This window comes from Dermochelys coriacea, chromosome 19 (assembly GCF_009764565.3).
Source record: "Dermochelys coriacea isolate rDerCor1 chromosome 19, rDerCor1.pri.v4, whole genome shotgun sequence".
NCBI classification, from domain to species: domain Eukaryota; kingdom Metazoa; phylum Chordata; order Testudines; family Dermochelyidae; genus Dermochelys; species Dermochelys coriacea.
Genome location: NC_050086.2, coordinates 11,184,675 through 11,203,188, shown reverse-complemented (window position 1 = coordinate 11,203,188; position 18,514 = coordinate 11,184,675). Strand labels below are relative to the sequence as shown.

The 18,514-nt window shown below is 58.1% G+C and overlaps 1 protein-coding gene across 1 annotated transcript; it reads right to left on the bottom strand.

The window, feature by feature from the left end:
• Positions 1-2,583: 2,583 nt before the first annotated feature.
• On the bottom strand, positions 2,584-17,287 carry LOC119845390 (cathepsin L-like). The gene is made up of 11 exons (XM_038377641.2): positions 17,050-17,287; positions 14,050-14,109; positions 11,845-11,937; positions 10,921-11,093; positions 8,881-9,124; positions 7,462-7,657; positions 6,518-6,711; positions 5,487-5,578; positions 4,903-5,064; positions 4,039-4,228; positions 2,584-3,210 (listed from the first exon to the last, which is right to left on the bottom strand). Exons 1-11 carry the CDS (start codon positions 17,252-17,254, stop codon positions 3,023-3,025), a joined length of 1,797 nt encoding a protein of 598 aa, XP_038233569.2. The 5' UTR covers positions 17,255-17,287; the 3' UTR covers positions 2,584-3,022.
• Positions 17,288-18,514: the final 1,227 nt, after the last annotated feature.

Genomic DNA, 18,514 nt, shown 5'->3' with positions numbered 1-18,514 from the left:
GGCAGCCTCCCAGTGGGCAGTCAGAGCTGCGAGCCCACCTAGAGAACCATCATTCCACGCTTTGGGATCCCCCATCCTGCAGCAGCATCACGTCCTAGGTGAGGTCAGTTCTGGTTCTTCTAGGAATCCCTCACTGGATACAGCTCCCTCGGCTATCGGGATGCAGGGGGCTAGGGGATTATGTTTTAGATACACATGGAGGAGGGCACCTAGCTTGCAGTCCTTGGGGTGGCTAGCAGGAATGCAGGGCACTCAGCCTGGCACCTACGCAGCAAGGACCACAAACCCAAGGGTGCAACCCAGGAGCATTGCCCAGCTCATGAGTTTCCCCACAGAGTGACCCTGGCCAAGGGGAAGCCACTTGCAGAAGTCCTGCCTTCCTGCTTACATCCTGCATCATACCAGCGCTCCCACGCGGGCTCCCGTGCCGGGCGTGTTGTGCTAGTCTCTGGCACGGCAATGGCAAAGACCCTGTCCCTGCTGTGTCTGTTACTTAGCGACCCTGTGTCACCATGGTAGTATTGGAGCTGCTGGGCTCAGGGTTTTATTGCACTATCCACATTGAGCCTCTGCTCAGTGCTGGAGGCAGCACACCGGCCTGGGCTGGTCTAACCTGGGCTTCTTGCTCTGATGGTCTCATGCGATCCTTGCAAGCCCCTGTCGCAGCTCCGGTAATGGGAATGCTGCAGCTGCCCGTCGTGACACCCCCCACCGCAGCAACGCAGAACTGGGCGGCAGCGTCCCTGCCGTAAGGCGAGCAACGCACCAGGCCAATGCCAGCACATGACTGTGTGGCGCTCACGCGATCAGCCACTGCTGCAGCCCCACCACACTCATCACTGCTCTGGAAGAACCTGTTTTTTCCTCCTCTTTGAGAGAAAAAGCCCCAATCCTACGATTCTGAGCCTCCCACGGTGCCGGAGCCTTGGTTCTCGCACTGATGCAGGAGCAGAACTTCACTCCTTGCGATGGCCCGAGGCTTGATGAAGGTGTGTCCCCGGCCTGCTGGGGCCCGTACAATGGGCTGGGTGTAGCCACCTCCTCCTGACTGCGTCCTGGTCCTTATGCAAACATCCCTGCCCAGGTTCCCCTGCAGACTCGGGGCACTGCTAGCTCTGAGCATGCCTGAGCAGCAACCTAGCGGCTAGGTCTTCACCGCAGAGTGAACTCAGGCAATCCACGCTCACGTGGACTCCTCCTGGGTCAGCCTAAGCCGGGGACCACAGCCACGCAGCATGTGCGTGAGCCGCTGAGGGGTCATGCTAACACGAGCTGTAGCTACACCCCCAGAGGGTGGGTTCTTGTGCGTGGACAGGACTTGGGTTAGGGGTGCCACCCACATGCACTGCAGGGAAGACAAGCCCTGAGAGTCTGGTCGGCTTCTCTGGGGCTGTTTGCAGGCCTAGCGAGGCCTGGAGGACCCACCATGCTGGATCAGGCTCTAGGCCCCCTAGGCCAGGATTCGGTCTCCGGCAGGGGCCAGCCCTTCAGAGGAAGGTGTAAGAACCGAGTAGCAGCAGCTGTGGGAGAACCTGTCCCCCGCAGTAGGTCTCTCCTTGACCCCAATCACCTAGAAACTGGCTCCAGCCCTGAAACGCAAGGTTTTGCTCCCCTTCCGCTGTCTGTGTTGGGGCCACTGCATTGTCCCACATCTGTGCTCCGCAGGGTACCTGTTCTCCTGCCTCTCCCAGCTGCCTGGCCATGGTCTCCCATTCTCCTAGGACACCCTCCCTCTAAGCCTTGGAGGGATGAAGCCAGTTTGCCAGGCCGAAGGCCACAACTGGGTCTGCTCCCCCAGCCAAGGCTGGGGAGGCCTCATTGGAGCTGCCCTGGGATGGGAGCTCAGTTCCAGGGAAAGGGGCAGCTGCTCCCCACACGCACTGGGGCAACTTGGGTTTAAAGAGCCACCCTTGCCTCCCACTCCCTCCTCTCTCAGCGGAGGAGAGGCTCCATTCAAACCCCGGCTGCCAGCCTAGAGCAGGGAAGCCCGCAGCAGGCTGGTGGGGCTGGGCCCTGTATGAATGGGTGGCACTTGGAAATTTCCCACCCTGGCTTAGCAGCAGGTCCTCAATGCTGGGACTCCCAGCCGTGAGCGCCACCTGAGCCTGGCCAGGAGGGGCCTTAGTGCCGACTGGCTGGGCAGAAGGTCTGAGCTCGCTCGCTGGCTGGCCCCAGGGAGGAAATGAAGATCAGCTGCTAATTGGAGTCAGCTGCCTCTGGCCTGGCCATTCTCAGGACAAGTGGGGTTCCCAGCACCAGTCAAAATAGACTGGCAGGAAGCCACCCCTGCAGCAGTGAGGACCCCTGCATGCCCCCGGGGGCCCTGCCAGCACCAGGAGAGCAGGGAGAGCCCAGCTGGCTGTGAAGAGCCACTGCAGCCAGGTACTGGGGGAGAAGGAGGTTTTCTTTGGGGGTGAAGAGGACTATGACCTGATGGCTTAGGGGAGGGGCCGGGGCAGCGTGCACAGGGTGTCCTGCCCCTGGTGGCAGTGGTCGGGAGCACACACAGAGCCGTGTGAAGCCAAACCGCCTTGTGAAGCAAGTGCACCTTAATTCCCCCACCTGGTTTAAACGAGAGACAGCACTTTTCCAGGTACTTTATTGCCAGTAGTGGTGCGAGCAACATCAGCTGCGCCCCCATGGGCTTCTTTGGGCTGCTCGGTAGCCAGGCTGCCATCCTAGGGGGACAGCACTCCCCCACCCCTCGGTACAGGCAGCCCCCCTTTTCACACCTCTCCCCTTCCCCAAATTACAACCCCTTGATTGCTATGGTATGTTCCCACCATCCTCCCCCCTGAGTGGCTGCTTTACTTTTCACGCAGGGGCTTAGTGCTGTGAGGTTCCAAGCAACTGATTTGCTACCGACGAGGGCCAAGGCAGGGGGACGGTATGAATTAGGGTCTCAAGTGGGTGTCTCTGCTAGGATGAAATCCTGGCCTGCAAACTAACAGCCCATGCCTGGTAACCCTTGTGGGTGGGGCTAGGATGGCGTAGGTGAGCCCAGCCTGTTTTGGCGCCAGGGTCACTCCAGGATGGGGTAGGTGGCATCCGTGGCTACCCCGCAGTTGTTGTCCTTCATGGACATGAGGATGTAGCCGTTGTTACCCCAGTAGGTGGACCAGGAGTTCTTCACCAGCCAGTACAGCTCTCCTTGGAGCACACCGTAGCCGACAGCCAAGACCGCATGGTCCAAGTCACCTCTCTGGTTACCTAGAGGGGCAAAAATAAATATAAATGATGGCACTGCACCACTAGCAAGCTCATTAGTGATAGAACCAGGGCCTAGCTTCTCATCCACACGTCTCAAAGCACTTTGCAGCAGTGGATAAGTGTTGTTATCGCCCAGGTAACCTGAGGCACCGGGTTTACGTAACTAGCCCAAAATCACCTAGCAAATGAACAGCAGAGCTGGGACTAGAAAGCAGGAGTCCAGGCTCCCCATCCAGTGCCCTGTCTTCTACCCTGCCCTGCCTTCAGTGCTCCTTGTTAGCAGTTTCTGACCCTAGAGTTGGTGGCAGGTTCCCGAGCACTGGCTCCAAGCTTCACAGATGCCGTTCTGCAGCCTGGTAAGCAGGCAGCAAATCCGTTGGGTTTTATTCCAACTGCTCCTTTTGGAGGCTGAACCTATAACCCTCCCAGCCAGCTTGTGGCTCTGGTGAAGCCCTGCCACGTGGTAATATCATCCTCCTCTGAGCCAGGGGTTCCTCCGGTTTAGTTTCCTTTCATCAAACCCATTGGGCCTCCCCCCACCACCCCAAGGGAAAACCCCACATCTTCCTGAACTGGCTTGTTTGTCTGGTCTGAATGTATGCAGCTGGGAAAGGAGACGCGGCTGCCCCCCCAGCGTCAGATCCCGTGCAACGCACTTGTCAAGCCAGAGGGGCTCCAGATTGCTGGTGGAGTCATGGTGTTTACCGCATTCACTGGCAGCACCTCAGCATTGCTGGACTTGGCCGCCAGAAGTCAACTGCCCAGGGCCTGGTTAGAGCCAGCCAAAGCCATCCCAGGAGCCGATCGGCTGGGAACGGCCGCACTCACCACACTTGGGTTCATAGTAGACGCCGTTGGAGTAGAAGGAGAAGGACCGCTGGGAGGCGTCGATGCTGACGGCCACGGGGCCATTCTTGTAGATGGCGGCTTTCAGGGCCGTGATGTTACCCGAGGTGATGTTGACGTAGCCTTTCATTTTGCCCACCAGCTCGGACTTGTTGTAGTGGCACAAGCCGTTCTGCAACACAGAAAAAGGAGATGACAGCCGCTCTCCTCCACCCCTGCATGCGTGAGCCAGACCGATGGCCCCAGGAGCCGGGCGTCTCGGCTGATCAGACAAACGTATGGATGCCCCCTGGGCTCAAAGGAAGCCATAAGCGTCTCTGGCTGCTGGCATGTCCAATCTATGCTTTAATGCCCCTATTTCCTTTCTATGACTCCAATCAGCTCTGTGCCCAAGTGCCTCCCCCCCAACACCCCCAATAGGTAGGGGAGTCTCACCCCCATTGCACTGTCAGGGAAACTGAGGCACAGAGTGAGGGGAAGTGATTTGCCAGGCTAGCAGTTGAGCCCAGGTCTTCCAAGTCCCAGGCTAGTGCCTTAGCAGGGCCATGCAGCTGTAATTGGGGCCAGCAAGGGCATGTTGTCAACAGTCCCAGCGGCTGCTTCCCATGTGGATGCTGCACCCTAGTCACTGACTCGAAGTGGGGTCGCTGGAGAGGCCCCATGGGATAGAGCCCCAAAGCCCCTAGAGGTCTCGGCCCTGCTGGAAGCAGAGGCTCCCCCTTCATGGCAACCTGCTTTTGGCTCACAGACCTAGGACACACCCACACAGCAGGATCAGAGCTCCCGTGCCAATGGAGCCACTCCCCAGGCACCTCCGGCAGCCAAGCTGGAGAGCGCCGCGCTCACCTGGCCTTTGTACGGGCCATAGGAATCAGTGCTGGCGATACCGCCGTGCTTCTTGATCCACTCGTAGGCGCTCCATTCCTCACCGCCGTCGCAGCCGTAGTTCCCGAAGCCCCAGGAGCAGTCGATCAGGACTTGCTGGGACAGCGGGGTCACTACTCCAGTCTGGGGAGGGAGGAAACCCAGGTCCTCAGCTGCAAAGCCGCAGTCAGGCGGCTGGATCAGGAGCTATGAGCCTAGAGGGGGTGTTTCCAGCTCCACCATCCCTACCTCCAGCCAGCCTTGAGCTACAGCTGTGTCACCTGGGGCCCACGCAGTGGGGAGTCACCCCAATATCTCTGGATCTCCCTAATTCAACACAAAGACCATTCCCACCCCTCCAGCTGCTGGAGCATCCCCAATCCCCTCCCCACCCTTGTTCCAGGGCTGCCCAGTGTTCTCGGGGCAGGGCTCTGGTTGCTGCAGGTGGCTGCTGCACTCCCAAGGAGAGCCCTAGTGTGGACGCGCCGTCCCGCTTGGGAGCCGGACGGGCTGCCTGTGACATGTAGGCACACAATCTCCTCGCTGGGAGGCGGGCGGGCTCTCACCTTGAGGAACAGGGCACCTTCCATCGCCCCGGTGGTAGCAAAGCTCCAGCAGGAGCCGCACACGGCCTGGTCCTTCACTGGGGTCACAGCACCTGGGGAGGGAGGGAGCGAGCGAGGGGTCAGGGACTTAGACATATTGGCCAAGTGCCTCCAGGAATCTCCATCTGGGGAGCTCTAATCACCCGGTTCCCCCTCTGCCTGACTCCCTCCCTTGCTGCCCAAGAGCTACCAACGTTCCCCTGTAATGCAGGGCGTAGAGTGCTGGAGACTGGAGTTTTAGCTTCTTGGGCCTGGTGTTCCCTGGCCTGGGTGCTGGCAGAGCCCCCCACCACCACCAGGGATCTCCACGCACTAACTAGCAGCCATGAATTAGGTCTCACATGGCCCTGTGTAGCAGGGAAGTATCACCAGCTCCACTTTACAGATGGGGAAACTGAGGCAGCACCTCGGTGACTTGCCCACGATCACATGAGGAGTCTGTGATAGGAGCTGAAAAATGACCCCCGGTCTGTTCAGCTAATTGGGCTGCAGCTTCTGGATGGCAGCACTACTGTAGTAAGACCAGCTTTGGTATAATTCATTCCCCATTAATCCCTTCCTGAGGCATTTAGTCTGGTGCCAGCCCCGGGCCAGCCTGCTTGTCTGTCCCGAGGTTTGCAAGAACAGCACTGCACGGATCTCTGGGTAACAGTGGGATGCCAACAGCTCCAGCCCGTAAGGCTGAAGCCTTCAGAAGCGCCCTGGGTTGTTTTTGTTCAGGGGCCTCTGATTTTTGGAGTCCCAACTCACAACCCATCAGGCCAGGCTTCCAGACAGTGCTGTGCAATTCCAGCTCCCATTGACTTCCACAGCAGCAGAGGGCACTCCACACCCTGGACATATAGACCCTCGAGGTCCTACATTGGGTACCCAAAAATGAAAGTCCACAGCCCCTCGAGGGTTCGAGCCCTGTGAGCAGCAATGGGGTGGGAAAAGGAGGAAATGCTCCATCCGGACAGAGCTTTCTGCCCAGAAGCAGTCACATAACTCACCGTACAGCCTCCAGTCCAGGCTCTCGGGCAGGATGAGGCCAGTGTACCCCTCGGACGGGAACGGCTGCCCGTTGTTGAGGGCCCTGCTCTTTAGCCGCCCCCGCAACACGGCCATCTCCTCTGGGGTGCGGTCGGCCAAGTGGTTCAGCGCCAGCTTGTAGGACAGGTTGGCCCGATTCTTGGAGTGGACGAACCTGGGCAGGGATGGATGCCGTGAAGAGAGGGGGACCGGGCAGCTCTGGCTTCTGGGCGCTGCTCTGCCCACCTGGCATAGGGAGCTCCTGCCACAGGGCAGGGTGTGTGGCACACCTCTACAGCCCTGGAGAAGGAATCCCTACCCACCAGGCACACCCACAGCGTCCTCCCCTGTGCAGCAAGCAGATTAACCCTTAGAGGGCTGGTGCAGCCTCAAATGGCAGCCAGACGGCTTCAGGGGATGCCCGGTGCACACAGGCTGTGACCTGGGAGGCTTCTGTGTGTTGAGGACAGGGGGGAACCAAGGGATGCCAGTCTGAAAGGAAGTCAACAGACCAGCTCCTGCTTGCCACATAGACATACCCCGGGGAGGCGAGACTGCAGCTCCTGGAGGCAGACCCAAGGGAGCGCTGATGGAGCTAGAGGGAAGATGTGCCCCCAGGCCCTGCGGGAGAGAAGCCTCGGACTCCATTCTTCAGCCACAAGCTAGAGTCTGCTGCTCGGCCAGGTGCTGCTGGCGGGTGGGCCAACTGCGGCCCATGTGGACAGGCCGTTCTCCGCCACGTACAAGGCTAGCTCAGGAAGGTCCGTTCCACAAACAGCCAAGGCAGAGCCCCCGCCCAGCTCCCTGGGGGAACCCTCCAACCTCCCTGACCCAGCAGAGACGCCATTTCCTTCCGCACACAATGCACCAGCTTTCTCCTCCTCCGTGACCCCAGAGCCCCCGCTGCCCCCAGGCAGCCCTGTACCGCATGTTGTGGGTGAAGGTGTGCGTCCTGTGCTCCATCTCCTGCTCGCTGCCATAGCTCTTCCCGAATGCCTTCCGGTAGTGGTGGAACACCTGGTGGGACCGGTCCTCCTGCTGCCCCACAAAGTCCTGCATGGGGTTGACCAGGATCCAGCGCTCTGCTCCCAACCCGGGGAGCTCCCCACAGGACTTTGTTCCTAGGGCACAAGCACAGGCAGCTGTCACCTCCAGACTCCTCCCCCCTCCCCCCCCGGTTAGGGGCAACCCGTACAAGAGGCTTCAGTGAGTGCTGTGAGGCCTGCCGGGGTGGGTGGACCAAAGCTCTCCCAGCTGCCCAAGCTGCATGGGGCTTTGCCTCTCTGCAGGACGCTTTCCCCATGGACTGTTCCTCACTCCCTTTGAAAATGCAGGTCAGCAGGGCTGGGTCAGATGAGGCTGCAGGCCCCCACCAATGCTAATGCCACGTTCACTGCTCAGTGCCCGGGGGGAGCGGGCAACACCCTGCTGCCACAGCTCTACAGTAATCATTAGATCCCTTCCCCGCCTCCCCTCAAGGAACTGGGAGGTCCCCTCCTCTCTCTATCCTGACTATGGCAGCTTCCCACTCCTCTTTCCTAGCAGGCACATGCTGGTTCAGCCTCTCATGGGCCTGCCCGACCTCCCATTCTCCCCTGGCTGGCCTCAGGGTTGGATGCAAAGAGAAGACATTGGCATGGACACTTGGCACGGGATCTTGGCCCTTCCAGATGACAAGAGCCATGCTATACCAGCAGGGCTTCCACAGAACCGGGCTACCTCACAGAGAGGCCCGGATCAGCCGCGAACCTTATCAACCGAGCTGGCTTAGCAGCTGGGTCTGCAGCCAGCCACCAGTGGAAACATCTGAGAGCGGGCAGTGGCCCCCAGCCCATTTGTCTCCAACATTTCTACAGCCCACAGGGCTGAGCTGCCCTTGCTCAACATCTGTTTGGAGCTGGAGATGGGTGGGGGGGCTAGTTTCCCTGCCCCACCCCTGAGTGCCTCTGTCGAAATAGTTTCACTGCTGCTTCTGGGCACCTCCTGAATCTGACATCAGGCTCTCCCACAGCAACAGGACGCAGATCTCCACCCACCACTTCCTCTCTGCCCTAGGCATCGTGAGGTCAATTCCTGACTCTGCCACAGATGGCCTGGGGCGGACCACATCCTCCCGCTATGCCTCGGTTCCTAATCCTCGGCTCGGATCCTTTCCTCCCGCCCTTTGTCTACATCCCCGTCGGGGCCAGGCTGGTCTCTGCACGCGTCTTGGTGCAGCCCCTAGCGCGAAGGGACCCTGCTCCCAGTTGAGTGCTATTGGAGTACAGAGAAGAGGACGAGGCTTGTCTCAGGCAGGGATAAATGCTAGCCCAGGGATGGAGAGGGCCCCCCAGGCCCATCTTACCATTGGTGGGGAGGTCGAAGGCAGAGGCCGGGTAGCTGTGGGTGAAGTCGCTGTAGTCGATCTCGTACTTGTCGTAGTGGGAGCCCAGCACGCTGTTGTAACCCCGCATCTCGTAGTGGACGGGCGACCAGCCGCAGCTGGTGTTGGTCACCCACAAGGTGTAGACGTTCTTCTTCTTGCCCCAGTTGGACATGTCCTGCCACACGCTGCAGTACTGCCCTCTGAAGTACTCCTCCCGCAGGAACTGGGGCGGCAATGGAGGGGAGCCGGAGTTAAGAGCCGTGGTTCTTCCAGCGCTCTGCTGGTGAGACTGGCCCACGCTGCCCACGGCATCTCTTTCCCGCCCCGAGGCAGCTGGTGCTAATCCAGCCCCGAGCCTTGCCTTAGGAGACGCTGCCCAGCACACAGAGGTTGTGGGGCTAGGCACCAGCTGCAGACCCATCTCCTTGCCCCGTCCCCGGAGAGGAAAGTTTAGTTCGGCTCTTGGGGGCAGGGATTGTCTCTTGTTTGGTGTCTGTCCAGCACCTAGCGCAGTTGAGGCCTGGTCTGTGACTGGAGCTCCTAGGTCAGCTGCTACCATCCTACATAATAAATAATTTCTCTAGGCCACCCAGAGTACTTCCTGCACCCGCATCCTTCATTCATGGAGCTAAAAACTCCTCAGCCACCATCAGAAAAGTGTTTCTGGCTTCCAAGATCCCCAGGGCAACCCCTCCCCCATCCTCCCTTCCAACCCAGTCCTCCCTTGTCTACCTCTGGCTATGCCTTCCACAAGCTTTGGTTCATTCAACGTGGCCTCTGAATATATACAGTGAGCAGCTGTGTTATTTGTCCTTGTATTCCTGTAGCACCCAGTGGCTCCAGTCAAACATCAGGGTGCCACCATGCTAGGCATTGCATCACAAGGAGATGGGCCTCGCTCGAAAGAACTCCCAGTCTGAGTACAAGCTTGAATCTTTCCATAGCCCCGGTCCCCAGGGAGCTGCGTTAAGCAAGTAGCAGTATGTCAGTGAGTTTTCCCCATACGCCCGAGGTCTTTTAAACAGCCATTGCCTAATTATCATCCGGGCGAAGCAGATTTCAGTTTTCATTCAGAGTCTAGGACACATGTAAGCAACTTTGCCCAATGCCCACAATGGGGATCTCTCGGTAGCGGGCAGCTGAGTCACCACACGGGCTCGCCCAAGTTGCCACCTCGTTGTAGTAAGGACTAGTTGTAACAAATCTCCCAGGGTTGGGAAAGAAGAAGAGATTCTTGGCTAGCGCTGGTGCCTCCTTCCCAGGTTCACCTCCTTCTGCAGGGTCTGGCTGGCCAGGCAAACCCCCTGCTCTGATTGGGGCTGTCCATTTCTGACACCGCTAACAAAGCCACACTGGACTCCTTGGCTTGCTGTTCTATTTTTGTGCTGCTTAGACACAGGGCTCCCCCAGAGGGCATGGAATTGGTTCTTCGGGTCTTATGCTTCCCAGCTCCCAGCAGGGGATGGAGAGGAGTGTAAAACGCCACAAATCTCTACCTGGAATATCCCCAGGGATATTCAGCTAGGGTTAGAGCAGCCCTGAGAGAACTGGGGAGCTGTAACAGTGCATCTTCCCTGCTGCACCCCACAGCGGGGATCTGGGCAGCTACACAAGGTGTATGCATGAACCTTCACCAGCCAGGAGAGGCCAGGAAGAACACTGAAAGACACAGGGACTCAAGCAAGGAGACAGAGACTTGGCATTTACCGATAAGCTATGGAACAACTGTCTGCGGCTTCCCACGTACCTGTAAAGAGGAGGCATGCAGCGCGTGGCCTGGCCAACTGTCAGGCGCTGTCTACAATGCCACACGGACTGGAGATCAGAATGGGCCTAACGGTTCTCCCAGCTACAACGAACCCAAGCGCTGCTCTGTCCCGGCCAAGTTGCTGTCAGTCTAGGCGGCTGCATGACGTCAGCAGAGCTACACTGAGTCACACCGGCTGAGGGTCTGGCCCAGTGCCTGGTGTCCTGCGCTCCTCCCCCGTCCTGCCCAGATCCCCGGTGGAAGGGGCTCACCTTGAAGCCATGTGTCCGGGGAAAGACGCTCTGTGGCTTGACAAGCTTCTCTTTCGTGCCATTGAGCTGGAAGCACTTCACGATGTTCACCTCCATCTCAGTAGTTTCCGGCGTAATCTTGTAGCTGGTACCGTACGGCTTCACCAATCCCAACTGGTAAGTTATCACCTGCCCTGCAAGGTAGGAAGAGAAAATAGAGGCAGCCCGTTTCTATGCGGGGCTGCTCTTAAGCGTTCTCCACCCTCCTCCCACAGAGCACTGACAGAGGGGGTGGGCTCCTGCTTCCCCCTTCCCCCCCCCCAGGATAGCAGATGCCATGCTTCCCTGAGCCACAGGCATGGTCGTTGGGTCTGGGAGAGCCAGGCACGGCATGCAGGTGACAATAGGAAATGTCACACGAGGACCCTGCACTTCCACCGCAACAGGGTTTTTATTATCCTCAGTGCGTGACGTCCACATTGCTCCCCACTGTAGCAAATCCACCCAGTCGTCCAAGCAGATGCAACCCGTGCCTGACCGATAGTGGGACTGAGCTCTGCAGGGTGGCCTTCCAGAGAAGAGCTGTTAGCAGCTCTGTGGCCTACACGCATTAAGTAAATCAGGGTCTGGTCATGCAAGTGGCTGAGTGTCTCCCAGTGCTGACAAGCTCTCAACTCCCAGCGGAAGTCCTGGGGAGCGCAGAGCTCTCTGCACCTTTCAGCACAGGGCCCTCTGCAGATCACTCGCTAACGCCAGGAACCCCGCAGCAGTTCTCAGCCTCGGCTCCTTCGCCAGAGGCCACAGCTCCTGAGCAAGCCCCTTGCAAGAGCAGGAGATGGTGTCACCTCAGACTTGGCACGCGAACCACCCAGAGGCACATCCTACTCTACAGACCCCCAGGAGACTCTCTCTAGTCCGCCTCCCACAAGTACCCCGGCTGCTTACCGTGGTAGTACTGGATCCGGCTCTTTCCTCCAGTCAGGTTGTACCAGGCTTCAAAGGGCTCCTCGATTTCGGCGTAAGGCAGGCTGATGACCCCTGCAGCATATGAGTGACAGGTTAGTCAGTGTCTTTTGCTTGGAGTCATGGGACAAGGGCCCATCTGTAGTTCGCGGAGATTCCCCGGGAGAACGCAGACTTCTAACCGGCCCTTTCAGCTGACCCGGGTGAGAAGTTGTGAGCCTGTCGCCCTGAGGTACAGCTCAAAAGCACAAGCATGCGCACCTAGCTTTGGTGCTCTCTGGATTAGGTGCTTGGAGGGAGCTTCGCGTAAAGTGCCGAGTTCTGGAAAGTGCAGGAGGCCAGCGCTCTTCTCACATGTGGTTGAGGATTGCCATAAATCAGTGCAAGCCTCCGACCAGCTGTCTCCACTGCCTTAAGCCAGTGGTCCCCAAACTGTGCGGGGCACCCGCCTAGGGGTACACGGAGAAATGTTCAGGGCATTTGTGGCGGGGCCTGGGCCAGCACCCCTGGGGGGCAGGGAGGGAGCGCCACCCTGCCTCACTCTGCCCCCAGACCAGTTCCAACCCCAGCCCCAACTCCATTCCTCCCCCAGCCCAGCTCTTCCCCTCATTCCCTCTCCACCTCTAGCCCCAGCTCCGCGCCCCGCCAGTTCTGCCCCCAACTCCACCTTCAACCCATGTGGCTCTGGTGAGGAAGCCTTGGCTGTGCAGTAATGGGGGCAGACAGAGTCCATTACTGGTAAGGGAGAGTGCGACAGGAAAAGTTTGGGCCCCACTGCCCTAAGCTATGGTGGGTGGATTTGCCAGATCACCCAAAGGAAGCTCCTACACTCCAAACCCATTGGGTATATGGCGACGCTTTGAGCTGAAGGAGAAACCCTCAGGCTAGCTCTGATCTCATGCACTGAAACCAGAGCATAGCTGCAGCAGGGGCTAACTACCCTGAGGGTGCAGCTCTGGGGAGGTGCATGCTTCCGTCGGGTTTATTTCTGTGACCATGTGAATGAGACTAGAGGGCTCTAGTCTGGGGCAGAGCATTTCCTGACAGCACTGGAGCCGGCTCTCAGTCCCTGGGGTTCAGAGACACCCCTGGGCTAAGCTGTCGATGGCGCTGAGCTCATGGATGGTTCCTAGGGGCTCTGTAGGCCACTCAAGTTCCTCCATGCCCAGCACAACACAGAATCCTGGGCATGGATTAAGCGAGGACCTTGCCTCGAAGACAGGCTAAGCGAACATTAGAGAGGCCCCCTCCATCCAGCGCTGCCAACTCACATCCTTGGTTTCTTGGGCTTGTAATTGCTGCATGAGTTTATCCAGAGCACTCTGTGTGAGGCTCTTGCAGGGAGCGATCAGTGTGTGTGTCGAAAGGCCAGGCTCTGTCATTGGAGGGATAATCATAGGAAGCTAGACATTAAAGTGCAGCTTTGTTGTTGTTGTTTAAGAGGGTTTGTGCAGGCAACATGCAGCCCGAGCAGCCGGCTTGCCAAAAGCCACGCCATTGTTTCATCCCGGGAAAAAGCCACAGACTCGCCTCAGAGGCCCAGAGTCAAGACATTCTTCTGGATTGAGTTGAGAACAATCATTATCATTCTTTTGTTTGTCAGTTGCACACCCACAGTGTACTGGGCGCTGGCCCCACACAGCCAGGAAAACACAGTCCCTGCCCCAGGAGCTTCCAGTTTGCGGAGACCAGCCAAACTGGAAGCCTGCAGGAGAGGGACGTGGGCCCAGATCCTCAGACGTACTTAGCTTCCTGCTGTCCATTCGAAGTTAGGAGCATAAATACCTCTGAGGATGTGGCTCCTGGTGCTCCGGAGCCTGGCTGTATGCCAAGCTCTGTTTACTAGTAGAGCTGGGAGTTGACGGAGTCACTGGGTCGAACTCTCCTTCAGTTATTTTTTTTTTTTTTCCCTGGGAAGGGAAGGGCAGATCAGATCCAAGGCCTCAATTAACCTCAGCAGCAATTTGCCCTACTCAGCTTTGCACAACTGCACCGGGCGAACCCGTAGCTCTGTTGGGCTGGGCAGAGGACTCCCATCATAAGGCCTATCCCCAGCTTCTGGCTCAGGGGCAGGGTATGCTTCAGTCTGGTTTGTTACACACACACACACAAACACACACCCCCAGAGCAGGGTGAGGGTTTGATTTGCTTCCCATCTGGCCCTGAGTTGTACAGAGGGAATGTTACCTTTGACATGGTAGATATCTCCAAATTCAGGGATTTTGCTTAAACTTTTGCAGCCTTTTCCTGAAAGAAAAGGAAAACAGAGATACAGAGCTGTCCCTGGCCTGCTGGCACAGACAACATGTTCCCCCTGTTGGAGGGCTCCAGTTACACCCGAGGGCCAGTTTCAGACCTGGGCCAAGTGGGTGCAATCCCTTGGACTTCAGTGGACTTGCACCTGTTTACAACAACTCTTGGCTCTAGAAATGGCTATCTGGGTTTGCGTGGAGCACTCGCTCCAGCAAGGGGGGGGTCAGATAAATAGGGTTACCATACGTCCGTATTTTCCCGGACATGTTTGGCTTTTTGGTTCTTAAATTGCCATCCAGGAGGCATTTTTAAATATCTAAAAACGTCCGGGATTTTGCCATTATTATTTTTCCCCAAAGAAGAGTGGATCATTCAAGAGAGAGAGTGAACATTGATCATTCGAGAAAGAAAGGGAATGCCGATCACTCGAGAGAGTGCCCACTTTCCCCCCTAGCTCCCAGCACTTGCGCCGCAAAACAGCTGTTTCATGCTGCTGGGAGGGAGGGGCTGGAGGGGGAATGCGGCACGCTCGGGGAGGAGGCAGGGCCGGGGCGGGGATTTGGGGAAGGGGTCCAATGGGGCAGGGAAGGGGCAGAGTTGGGGCAGGGTCTTTGGGGAAGGGGTTGGAATGGGGGCGGGGAAGGAGTGGAGTTGGGGCGGGGCCAGGGGGGCACGAGCAAATCCCCCCCCCCGTGGAGTGTTCTCTTTTTTGAATGTTCAAATATGGTAACCCTAAAGATAAAGGTGGCAAACCAACAGGCCCTGGGCCATGTCCTGTAGTGGGAGGAGCAACCTAACTCACTGCAGCCGGGAAACGCTAGCGTCCACCAGCGGTGTGCGGATCCCATGTCCTTGTGGGAGGCCCCATCAGTCACACGAGGTGAGAAGGGACCGCCAGGGTCAGCTAGTCTCACCCCCTGCCAAGAGGAAGGGTTTGTGGTGTCTAAACCATCCAAGGCAGCTGGCTACCCAGCCTCCTTTGGAAAACCTCCAGCGAAGGCACTTCCACAACCTCCCAGGGCATCGGTTCCACTGTCCTTACAGTCCGGAAGTGTTTCCTGAGATTTTAATCTAAATCTGCTCTGCGATAGTTTGAACCCGTAGCCTCTTGTCCTGCGCTCTGTGGCAACAGAGAACAACTTTCCTCCATCTCTTTTCATGGCAGCCTTTCAAATATTTGAAGACCATTCTCATGTCCCCCCTTTACTCTCCTCTTTTCCAAACTAAGCATGCCCCGTTCCTTCAGCCTTTGCTCATCTGCCTTATTCCATCCCTTCCATCAGCTTCCTGGCTCACCTCTGGATCCTCGCCAGTTTCTCTCCATACTGCATGGCTGATAAAAGAAAGATTTGGCCAAGATTTCCACAGGGGAGTGCCTGATGCCAAGCTCCTACATGCAGTCTTAGGCACCTACGTAAATGGGCTTGGGTCTCAAAAGTGACAAGTGCCCACAGTTCCCACTGGCCACACTGGGTGGCACCAGGTTGTGTTAGGGGGGGCTGGTAAGGTGTGGTCCCATGGCCTACGCTGTTGGCCTGTGGGTTGCACTGGTCAGGATTTGACCCTCACAGTTCAAGATACATCACGTGCTTCTCCTCCTTTACCCTAGGGGACGTGGGCATGCCGGCAGGATCTCTGCTCCCCAGCGATTTGGCTGGGGCTTAGTCATCAGCCGCAGAATGAAGCCAACACACCCTGTGTTTTAAGGAGCTTGTCTTTTCCTTCATGTCAGCATCTTTCTTGGAGGAGGACAGGTCCTTAAATTGGAGGGGTAACCGCAGCATGTCTGGAAGCAATGCCATGCGGTGGTGCCCTCTGCTCCATCCACCCTTTGGTCCCCCAAAGGAGGCTGGGGGGCCAAGAGGAAAGGCAGCTGGCACGAAGCCCATGGCCCTGTGCTCTTCTCTATGTAAGAGCAGTGCCTAGGGGCTAGCACATCATGCAGGACCCCAGCCTTTGCTAGAGGGTGCAAAGCCCAAAGAAGGAAGCTGCCTTTCCCTCTGACGCCCCTCCCTGGCGGTGATGCCAAGCAGGGGGGGTAGCAGGTGGCTCTGTGCCACTTTTGCCAATTTCATGCCAGTTCTACACAAAGGACTGGGCTGGGGTCAGGGCCACTGCATGCCCCGAGAAAGGCCCAGGTCGGACAGCAAGGGAGCGTGGTAGGAGTGCCAGCACCACCGCAGCTAATGCCAGGCTGCAGCCACAGTGTCCGGGCAAGCTGCTGCTGCACTGTAGAGCATGTGCCTCCTGGAAGAGGGGCGCCAGCTCCCATCCAGAGAGAGCCCGGCCACACCGGTTTGCTTTTAGGTTAATCTTGGATTCCCCCTGGAACGCCAGTGACATTTCACGGCGGTCCCTGCTCCCACGCCTAACTCAGCCCCCTCTGCCCCTACACGGCTGCCCCCCATCTGCTATGTTCCCCCTACTCCAGCACTGTTGCACAGGACATAAGGCTGAGGACCATCCAGTCTGTGGCTTGCAGGAGCCAGGGGCCCCAGGTGAGAACTAACCATCCAGTCCAGCTTGTCCGGCCACATTTCACTGGGCAGAGCCAAGTGTCCCAGGTACTCTGCCCCATCCAGCGGAGGCTCTCCAAGCGCTTCACTGACACTTGTGAGCATAGCCTCACATCCCCTTTCCCTGGTGTGGATAGTCAGTATGGTTCTCTCCTGGGGAAACTGAGGTCCAGAAAGGGGAAGGTCCCAGAGGAGGCCTCAGTCTTAGTCCTGGGCCCTAAGCACACTCCCATCCTTCCTCCCAAGCAGGCGGAGGAGAGGCCCTCAGGTCGCTTTACCGGTTCCCCTGCTCCCATCACCTGTTGCCTTCCATCTGCTCCCACTTGGCCGGGAGCAAACGTTCTCTCTGTAACAGCATCCCTCGGAGATGCGGGAGCTCTACTCTCCCCAGCTCAGCGGGCTGGAGAGACAGACTCACCTGCGACCGAGCTCCACAGTGCGAAGAGCAGAACCCACTGGAGCACCCCCATCTTCGCAGCTCCCTGCTCAACCTGCCCTGGGCTGCAGCCGTCTGAGCAGCAGATCCGAGCACCACCTTTAAACGGTGCTGGCAAGACCAGGAACTCGGGGAGCCAATGGCCACAGCCAGGCCCTGCCCAGAGGAGGGGAAGGAGCCTGAGCATGTCTTTGCAGACAGCTCATTTGCTGGTACCTCCAGTGCTGGGAAGGGTGGATTGGGCAAAAGAGGGAGGAGTGGGGAGGTGAAATGAAAGGGTGAGAGCGGATCCTAGTTCAGGCAGGGCGAAGAGTGGAGGCATGGCTGGGGAGCAGCAAGCAGAGAGGAAATGAGTGCTCAGTACTGCATGAGGCAGTGGGTGCCAGGATGGGAGGGTGAGTCGGAGCAGGGGTGGCGGAGCAGACGGGTCCTTGGTGGTGGGGCAGCGCTGCTACGGACAGGCCTGGCAATGCTTTTGCAAGATTTAACTTGCTATTCGGCTTAGCAGTCCTGTGGGGAGCAGGGCGGCAAGTCAGGCCCAAGGGGCATTGGCAGAGCTGTGTGGGCCCAGGGCTGGAATAGCAGGGGGCTGCGGAGCAGGAGCGAGGGGCGGGAGGAAGCCAAGGAGGCTGTGAATCAAGACCAAAATTCCAGGCATCTCCTGCAGCCCTGTGGAGCCTTTCCTGCCTCTGAGCTGAGCCAGGCGTCTCTTATAGTGGGCTCATTTCGGCACGTGGGCCGATCAGCTCCAGAGCCAACCAGCCCAGCCCCTAGAGCCTTGGTCAGACTGACTCACGCACCTGGGCACTTCAAGCTGCTTTTTCAGCCAGCCAAGACCTGTTCCTAAGGTCTTCTCCCCCTACCCCCCTGATCAAAATTTCACCTGCCACGTCAGGTGTTCAAGGCCCTCTGTGGGGTCTGGGTGAAGGTGACGCAACTCGAGCTGGGGGGTGACTTTAATGCAAAGTAAAACTAGTTGAGACCCTAGATGATTAATATGGCCACTAAAGGCAATGGGACTTGCCCAGAACAAGGACCCCTGCGGCTGCTGTGCCAAGGCAAGACCAGGTAGGCTGGGGAAGGGTCCCAGGAGGCTGAACTGCGTGCCAAGGAAGACTGGGAGAGAGCAGAGCGCGCAGCAGAAACAGCAACGCCCCCTTAGGAGCCTGCAACAAAGCACTTGTCCTCCCCCCGTGTGCATGGCCTAGGCTGCCTGCTATGGGAACACAGCCCGCGGAAGACCAGCCGGTGGGAATCTTAGGCGCCAGGGAGAACCTGCGACTGAGGAATCAGGCAGGACGATTGAGTCTGGCTCTGTGCAGGAGAGACGAGGGATGGACGCTCCAGAGACTGGCAGAGGGGAAAGAGCGTGGAGCCTGGTAGCCTGTGCAGAGCTGGCAGGACCCAGACCAACAGGGGACTGGGGTGGGGAGAGGCATCACAGCCC

Excerpts from the sequence above, each read along its gene's own strand:
- LOC119845390 (XM_038377641.2), bottom strand. The coding sequence starts at position 17,254 with ATGCTCAGGCTCCTTCCCCTCCTCTGGGCAGGGCCTGGCTGTGGCCAT. Across the intron at positions 7,658-8,880 it reads CTTCGACCTCCCCACCAATG|GAACAAAGTCCTGTGGGGAG; the intron begins GTAAGATGGGCC and ends CTTGTGCCCTAG. Across the intron at positions 5,065-5,486 it reads AAGGTGCCCTGTTCCTCAAG|ACTGGAGTAGTGACCCCGCT; the intron begins GTGAGAGCCCGC and ends CTCCCTCCCCAG.